The sequence below is a fragment of the Pterocles gutturalis genome, unplaced genomic scaffold (assembly GCF_000699245.1).
Source record: "Pterocles gutturalis isolate BGI_N339 unplaced genomic scaffold, ASM69924v1 scaffold4978, whole genome shotgun sequence".
NCBI classification, from domain to species: domain Eukaryota; kingdom Metazoa; phylum Chordata; class Aves; order Pterocliformes; family Pteroclidae; genus Pterocles; species Pterocles gutturalis.
The window spans coordinates 90,187-98,891 of record NW_010125430.1 but is presented as its reverse complement, the minus strand read 5'-3'; the positions used below and the strand labels follow the sequence as shown (position 1 = coordinate 98,891).

At 40.5% G+C, this 8,705-nt stretch overlaps 1 protein-coding gene across 1 annotated transcript in view; it reads right to left on the bottom strand.

Annotated features, from left to right (window-relative positions):
• Positions 1-8,705, bottom strand: part of ARHGAP10 (Rho GTPase activating protein 10) — a gene marked incomplete at its 5' end in the record, with an annotated part of 101,862 nt that overhangs the window by 3,630 nt on the left and 89,527 nt on the right. Inside the window, 2 exons of the mRNA XM_010078561.1 lie at positions 5,655-5,746; positions 7,191-7,322. Of these exons, the coding sequence (XP_010076863.1) occupies positions 5,655-5,746; positions 7,191-7,322 (224 nt within the window). The remainder of the gene's footprint in view (positions 1-5,654; positions 5,747-7,190; positions 7,323-8,705) is intronic.

Genomic DNA, 8,705 nt, shown 5'->3' with positions numbered 1-8,705 from the left:
ACTGAATCACACACTGATTCACGCCCGTTTCCACACGTTTGTGGAAACTGGATTTTTTTGGAGGAAAGAGAAATGGGGGAGGAAATCTAACAGACATGGTGCCTGGCACACGAGAGCCTCCCTTTCCGATGCACTGCTGTACCAGAGTTAGTGACCCCAGCAAGCTCCATAAATGGGGACTGTATTTTGCAGGCAGCAGCAATCTCCCTGCTAAAACCACTACAACACCAGAATACACTTCCACAGAACTCCATCACGCTGGCCAATTTTTCACCAGGAAATTAAATTAAAGTAACAACAAAATGTACTTGCAAGCTTTCCGCGTTTAGAAATCCCAATGGGTTTTCGAAACAGTCCCCATGGGTAAAGTTGACCGCAGAAATACACAAACACTTAGCGTGCTTAGGGTTAGCTGGAATTTGAAAATTAAAAACTTGCTGTTTCCCTTGAGTTTGTTTTGAGAAGCAGAATTATCTTGTGGATAGCACATGGGGCTAGAAGTTAGGGGTCTTCTTCCTGACTCTGCTGAAGATCTACTGTGTGACCACAAATAAAATAGTCAGCCCATCAGGGCTCAGGGTTGTGAGCAAGAGCAAACACACCGATACACCATGACAAGGTCATGAAGGTGGGATTCAGCTTGCCAACTGAGACCTCCCTTATAGATGTGTCTAAGCTCCCATTAAAGCTGGTGGAGACCTAGTCAATGCAGTGAATAGAGAGTGCCCAGAGAATAATTCGTCTCACCCTAAACCAGAGGTGAGATCAGCTGAGTTGTTGCTGCGCTCCCTGTGCTATACCTTGCTGACCTGTGTGTGGACACTGAGACTTGGGGTCTTTCTCCTGAGTTGATTCCCATCCCACCTGGCAGCTGAACATCTCTGACAGTTCCACACGCCAGCTACAAGGTAAAACACATCAGTTTAATCATCGCCCATTTTAACACTTGGCTTTCCATTAAAATTGATCTTCCGCAGACCACTGTTCCCACAACACTGCTGGCAGGAGCAAGGTCAGACTAGTTAAGGTCAAACCACCTTCAGCGATTTTTTAAAATGTGTAGCAAAGTCAGTGGGATTGGGTAGTGCTCATCTGGTGCTTTTTACTGGTGAAGTTGTAACTTTCAGCAGCAGTTCGAGGTAACTACCTCCGAACGGCACGCAGGTACCTGAAAGGGAGAACGTCTGTCCCTCCCCAGCCTGCACACTTGGTTTCTCCAGGTGTAAAATGGAGATTGCTTATACACATAAATGTTGCCAAGTGCTTTGAAACCCACAGATGAAAGGAGCACCAAGTAACAGCTTTATCCTCGTTTTTACCACAACAAAAGAATTATTTGCACATACAGAGCAATATAGTATTTTGGTAGTACTGCTGCTCTTTGATGTAAATCCTTCACTTGTCAGTACCATAAAGACAGACAGTCCAGAAGCCACAGCGTGAAAAAGAGGGAAGGGAGTGCCTTGGAGTCAAAACCAAGGAGATGAACTAAGGCTGGCAGTTTGTTACACCAGGAAAGGCAGAGGGGGATGACAACAGCCGCGTGAACACGGCTTTTTGTGTTCCTGCTGTGCTTGGTAGGCATGATAGATGCCACACCTTTCCCGAGGAAAATTACTATAGCAAAATCTTTTCCCCATATATTCTCTCCCCTGAAACCTGATTTTTTAAATTGTAAAGAGCTTTGATGAGTGCTATCTTGACAAGTTTTGAGGAAGCCTTCCTGCTAGCAATACTGCCAAGGAATTTTGTTGTGTAAACAGCATTTACCCTATCTGAAACACTTCTCCCTAGTGAAATTCCCATTTACTGACTTGTAAGCAGTCTCTTTCAAGAACCAGAAATTCAATAACACTTGGCTCCAAGGCTGGCAAGGTTTCAATGCCAGGCAGTCTGATTATTCTTTCCATGATTATTGGGAATATCTGCTTCACCACCAACAACAAAACATACAGCCAGCATGTGTCTCTCTCAATCTCAGATCATACTTGGCTTCCTCCCATATGTGCCCTTATCCAGCTGCAAACTCTTCAAGCTTTGTCTCTAACCACTTCAATGGTATTGTTATGTGCTGTCAATAATACAGCCTGTAGCAACTGGGAAATAAAAATATTGCAACAGCATAAGGTGAACTGAATTGAAGATTAAAAAAAAATCCAGTGGATATTGTTCAGATGACATTAGTCATCTTCTTACAGAATTCAGTTAGATAGAAAAACTTGCCTTTTCTTTTACTTTACCAGATGGCACCTTAGCGTTGATATTCCATGACGCTTTAATGGAAATACTGTGGGATTCGTGGCAATATTGAAAACACACGAATATGCAAATGTTCAGATTCTATGCAGATTCCTATCAGGTGATGTAAAGCTGAATTTAAAATATTAGTAAATCTAACCTTGTCAGCCCAAGACACAAACAGATTTTTTCCCCCCATTTAGATACAGGAAATGGAGACAGGAGTAAGGGTTAAACTCTTACCTTCTTGCACCAACTGCATTTAGCAGCTCTGACAGGTGCAAGACTAAATGCCATTATCCTGTCTCAGGCTAAAGCAGCCAGAAAGATTCATCCAGGATTAATAACAGATAAGAGAGAACTGCTGCAATCAACATCTATGGACCAACAGAGACAAAACAGAAGAAGAAGAGGGTAGGGAAATGAAAAAGAGAAGGAAAAAAAGCAGAAGAGAGAGGGAAGAGAAAGGAGAAAACACAAGCAGTGAGAGGTAAAAGAGAGGGGATAAGAAAAGCGAGACAGGCATGGTGGAGAAAGGAGAGATGGATAAAACGTGCACTAATGGAAGAGCACTTTTTAGTAGACGTTAATTTAACAGTTACTTTAATGGTTGATACTATCTGTATGTCAGCTTGATTGATGCGTTGTCACTTTGATAGTTAAGGTTATTGGTAGAGCTGCACAATTGATGTATTATTACTTTAATTCTTCATTTGGGGGCTTTATTAGGGCAGATGGGAATTTAAATTGAGTAACTAAAGAACCTGAATTGATTCACTGGAATCCGATCCCAGCATAGACACAAGGGTGCCAGGCACAAAAAGAAAACGCCCGTGTGAAGGCACGTTGGAGGTTCTGAATATGGAGACCAGTCTGCACCTTTAATGGGAAATACACCGACAGAGCCATCCATGACGTAACCTACTGGGAACCAGTCTGGAATGACCATCAAGTTATTACGTATGTCCAGTGACTGCATTATGACTTGCGCGCTCTCCTTTGCTCTGCCAACCCACAGCCTCCCTCAGGCTGAAAGCCCTGCAGGGCAGGGACACTGCCTATAAAACAACTGGGATACAGGGGAATAAATCAAAACAAATGGATGTAAGGAAATGTGATCCTTCCCATTTGAAATCTGCAATTAGGTTTTCAAAACGCAATCCATGTAATATTTTCCCAAGCTTCTAACCTTATTAGTATGACGATATGGAAAAAGAGTCTTACAGTTGAAACACTCCTCCACAAACTGCCAAAGAGCTGAATTCAGGATTTGTTCTGAACAATCCAGCTCTCTAATTGAAAAACTCAACTGAGGCTGTAATGCACCAAAACCATGGTGGCCTTGCCGGAACTTCTAGAGATCTCTCTGTACAAGAAAAGAATCTGAATGTTGCTCTCACACAAACACGCGATACATAAGCAACTGCTTCTTGCAAGAGTTTCTTACCCCACGCCAACACAAGAGGTGCACACTCCTTGCTGTTCTGCGCTAGAAATGCCTCCCTTCTATGCGGATCTCTTCCTCCGTGCACCAGATTTTTCCCTGTACAGTTTTATGTCTGCTGAAGATCCCTATCAGTCATGTTTTAAAAAACTTAAAATAAATGGTGTTAGAGACTTTAAAAAGAGCAATCATTTAGCTAATTCATTTTTAAAAGGTTTCCCACGTCACTTGATTCAAACGTGATCTGCCTGCAAGGGTGGGTGCTAGTAGACCACCTTACTCTGCAAAAAAGAAAAAACAACCACCATAACTGAAGTCTGGACCAAGCTTACTAGTTATTTATTTGGGAGGTAGGAATGCCCTATGCTCTGCCTGCTTTAAGGTAAGCATCATAAAGAAGGGGAAGGAGATGTCTATGTCTGTGCAATTTTGTTGTTATTGTTATACATGCTAAAAAAAATAAGATTCTGCCGAGCTTCCCATTTGTTTCGGCTCATTAAAAAAATTAGGAATGTTCTACTGGGGCTGGCGAGGACAGGACGAAAAGATTTTCGTTTATAAGAAAAAACTTTCCCACACACACTTCTGATCCAGTGCTAACAGAGTTAAGAGGGTACATCTGGGGAAATACAAGACATATTTAGTTAGCTTTTTAATGCCTGCAGGTTGATGTTTTCCAGCTGCTTTAGACTGTGTACTTTTCTCTTTTTCCTGCTGGATGTAAAATGGCAATTTGGAATACTCTTCCTTTATTGGACATCCCAACAAAGATTCTCACATGTGGTATTTGAATGACTGGGCAGCACATCCCCTAAGTGTGTGTGTGTTCATGCAGACTTAAATACCACTTTCCTTCTTGAAAGCACGTATCAGATTTCTGACCTGCTAGCAAGCTAAAAGCTGACAATGGATGAGAACAGAACAGGCATCACTGCAGAATTTCCAGATTCTTTAGAGGCCAGTATGCCTCTCACTACCTCCCTGCCTCTAGACGGGCTGAAAGACTGAAAGAGTGGTCTCAGTACTCACAAGGTTCTTAAGAACATAATTCTCAGATCACTGTGAAACCCTCAGTCTGCACAAAACTTGGATGACGATTTGGCCAAACTCAAGACTCTTCTAGTTTTTAGTATGAATGTAATTTCTTATCAAGGTCTTGTAACAAACAACAGTCTTACCATGCTGCTGCTATGAATTAATTTCTGCTTAGAATTATTATTAAGTTTCATTCAAGTAACTAGAATTGCTGAATTTGTCCAGGCCCTCTTGAGCCATTCCATACCATCTCTTTCTTACAACAAGAACAGTTGGAAGTCCCTGTGCATTTGCTGAAGAGTAGAGCCGTGGAAGCTCACTGAGGAGCAACACAGTCTTGAGCACAGGAGTCCCTTTCTGGATATTCAAATGTAATATTATCTTTGGGTCCTCAGAAATCTTTAAACATGGGCCTTCACTCTGCACCTCAGTGAATGTTCCTCATTCTGCAAGTCCATACACATACTAAGGCACCCCTTGGTCAAAAGAATGAACACTCCCTTTTCTCTCCAGTGATCGTCTGATTTACCTGAAACTCTGCTTGCTTGAAAATCCTTTAACAGATTTTTTTTTTCTTTAAATGAAAGCCCATATGTTATTTTACAACAACAGTTCACATTTTACAAATACAGTTTCATAGGCTAAGATGTTTTCCTCTATTGCTGAACAACGTTTTTGGTACTACTACACATCTAAGCGCTGCTGAAAAATCAGACCAGCTGAAAGTGTCTACTCACCAGAAATCAAAGGCATCGCCTCACAGTGCCTTCATATAAGCTAAGTAGCTTCTACGTACCAGAAATCTACGTCACCAACTATGTGCCATCAGCAACGTTGGCGCAGAATAGCAGTTCAGCTTCTATTTTTATTCAAAGCCATTTTAGCAGTTTTGTGAATTTGTTTTTCATTGCTTTATATTTATTCAGGCAGTACTTACCATCTTCAAAAATTGCTCCTATCTGAAATGATAATTCAGAGCTGTGTTCTGCTTCGCAGGGGTAACCCGCTCTTGCTTTTCGGTGGGCAACGCTGAAAAACAAAATTCTGCATTGTAGTCACTTTTGACTATTATGAAGACACTCTCCTTTCTCAACCATCCTCTCTCCATTCTCTTTTGGAGATGACTAAAACTTTAAAAGACAATCTCACATGCATCATCACAGGCTTAGAATTCATACACACAAATGCCAAAGCTGAAGCTTCAGAGCTTACTGTTGGCATTTCGGAACATCATACTCCCAACTTTATGCACACTTGTTTTTATGAGTTAAACTCAGCTTTCAGCTACAGTTAAAATACTGCCAAATGCTAATCAGCAATGAAATCAATAGTAGGCAAAGCAAACTCAATTTATAGACTAATCATCTTCTGAAATGTTTCTTCATGAATCTCGCAGTTCAGCTTTTCACTATCACTGTACATAATTATTTTTTTATATTTGTTTATAATACATTACTAGCCTACTGAAGACGCTGTTTTGTCCTAAACACAGCAAGACTTCTAACATTTCAGGCAGTCTCTCGGAGGTGTTCTCAGGATGCTCAGCAATAAGCCGTCAATATGAATTTGTCCAAAGTACTCATTTCTCCAAGTACCCTAAGCAGAGATCTTGGAGTATATAAGTATTTTTGGCACGTCTTATTTAATCACGCCTTTGTGAACTGACAGTTTGCTGCTGCCCAATGATGCTTTGTTTAGCCACAGCACCCACACCATTAAATCATCTTTTGTTGAGCCCAGGCAACAACAACTACACATAAAACATTGGGAGAGATTCTCCTTGCCCCAAGGAACTTGCAGTCAAACAGACAATGCAGTTCTGGTGCAAACCATGGCCAGGAATGAGAAACTGAATTTTGTTACCAAGGGTTGGAAAGAATTTATTAATACAGCCAACTACTTTAATTTGCAAAACAAATATTGTACAACTTGAGGGAAAAAGGTAAGATGGTGAAGATGTTCAAAGGAAAAAGTGAAAACACTTCACAAGATGGACGACAACACGGAAGGAAGCAGAAACAGGACGGAAGGAAAGCAGGCCAAAGGAGTCAAAAAGAATGAAACCACAGATACAAGTTTATTTGTGATGGGGGAAAGTCCTTCAGAGGCAAGAAGGCTAGGTTGAGAAACTTAAATTTGACATGGGTGGCTAAGGAAAAGAAAGAATCTGTATTTTGAAAGACACTGTAAAAGAATCCCTGCAGTAGAGAGACACTGAATAAGACCTAATTGACCACCCACATCAAAGTCTGCTTGGATGAACCAACGAGCCACTGGCTCAACCTATGTGCCTTCTACAAATAAAGTGTTCAAAGGGAAAATAAGACAAAGTAGACATTTTATTCTGTCCAAATCACAAAGGTTGCATTTCTTGATTTGAGATAATCATTCACATACTGCAGAAGACATGAATTAGCTATTTGGAAAATGGAGGCAAATAAATAGCCAGCAAAAGTTGCAGTGTAAATCGTACCTTTCCCCTGCTCTCTCACTCCCAGAGGCAGGGTTCGGGAAGAAGAAAGCGGATGGTGCAGTGTTTGTGGCAGCTGGATTAGCAGATGGACTATTCATCCACGAGACCATCGACGGGCGGCTTTGACCAGAACTAAGAGAAAATATTTTGAAGGCAGAATTAACACCATGAATAAAATTTATTTTCATGACAAAATGTTTGAATCTTTATAACTAGACTTACTAGTTAGTTCCTCAAATCCAAAACCAAGAATAATGTCGAGCTGATTTTGCAGACATGGCCATCATATGATTCTGCATCTCCTCCTTGAAAGTCTTTCTCCTACATGCCCTACATCCTAAACTGAGACAAATTACCTGAGATGACATAACCAATAAAAAGACTAAATTCCACATTCCTTATCTAATAAGGACAGATACAATGAAACTGCATATAGCAGGCTATTATTTGAGCTGCCACTTTGCCTTTACAAGCTTTGATGAATCTATTTAAAAATCCTCTCCGTGCTGTACTAAGGCATGTACGACTGGGAAGATTTCAAAAGAGGCTGCAGTTATTACAACCCTGAGATCACGATGCTGGCTCCAGATTGAGATCTCATTCGCATAACTGCATAGATACTGCCTCGGTGGCTGCCCTCACCAACACACTGTTCAAATATGTATGAAATTCAAGGCTGAATACGTAGTTGCCGCAAGAGGAGAAGAAATAGCAAAAGTTAAAACTTCTATTAGTCATTGAAACATCCAAAGTCCTCCCCAACATAAAGGATGTTCCCAATTTCACACCTGAAAGGACTGCATGGGCAAAACAACAAATAGTCCAAACATTTAACGTCCACATATCTTTGGAACCAAGAGCTGGACTTCAAGCACTTTCTAAGCAGAAACAGAATTAAAATAATTCACACACAGCATTCACCCAGGAATCATCACTCAGAAGTACAGAGTTCGCAATACAGCATTTATCAGTTTGTCTTATTCCAAGATTAACCTCTCACATAGCATAAACCTCCAAAGTACCACCAAAATCTAGGAATCCAGTCCAGAAGGTTTTTGTGGGGGTATAAATGCACATCTAATCAAGGTGGATTGGCCAAAAGCAAAAAAGGGATCAACACTCACCCCAGTTATAATTGTAAATGAATAAAAGAAAGCAGGAAACCTAGCATATAGCTGATTTTAATCTTCTTGTGCACTGGGATATTTAATTTCTAGAAGAAAGGAATCGCTATTGTTGCTTTGTATAACATGGTTTACAACCAAATTCAGCTTTTTCAAACTGATTTTCCTAGCCAATATTTCTCATAGTCATTCTAGTAATTACATAGTTAAGCAGACATTTATTTTTATTATTAATTTTTAAATTTAGTACATTATAAAACGGTGAATGGCACATTCCTTATTTAACGAGACAATAGTTTTTCCTTTGGATCTGTGTCAGGCAGCATTTGGATGAAAACTGGAATTCACAGCATATGAAAACAGCATTTTACAGTTAATTCCACTAATAAAA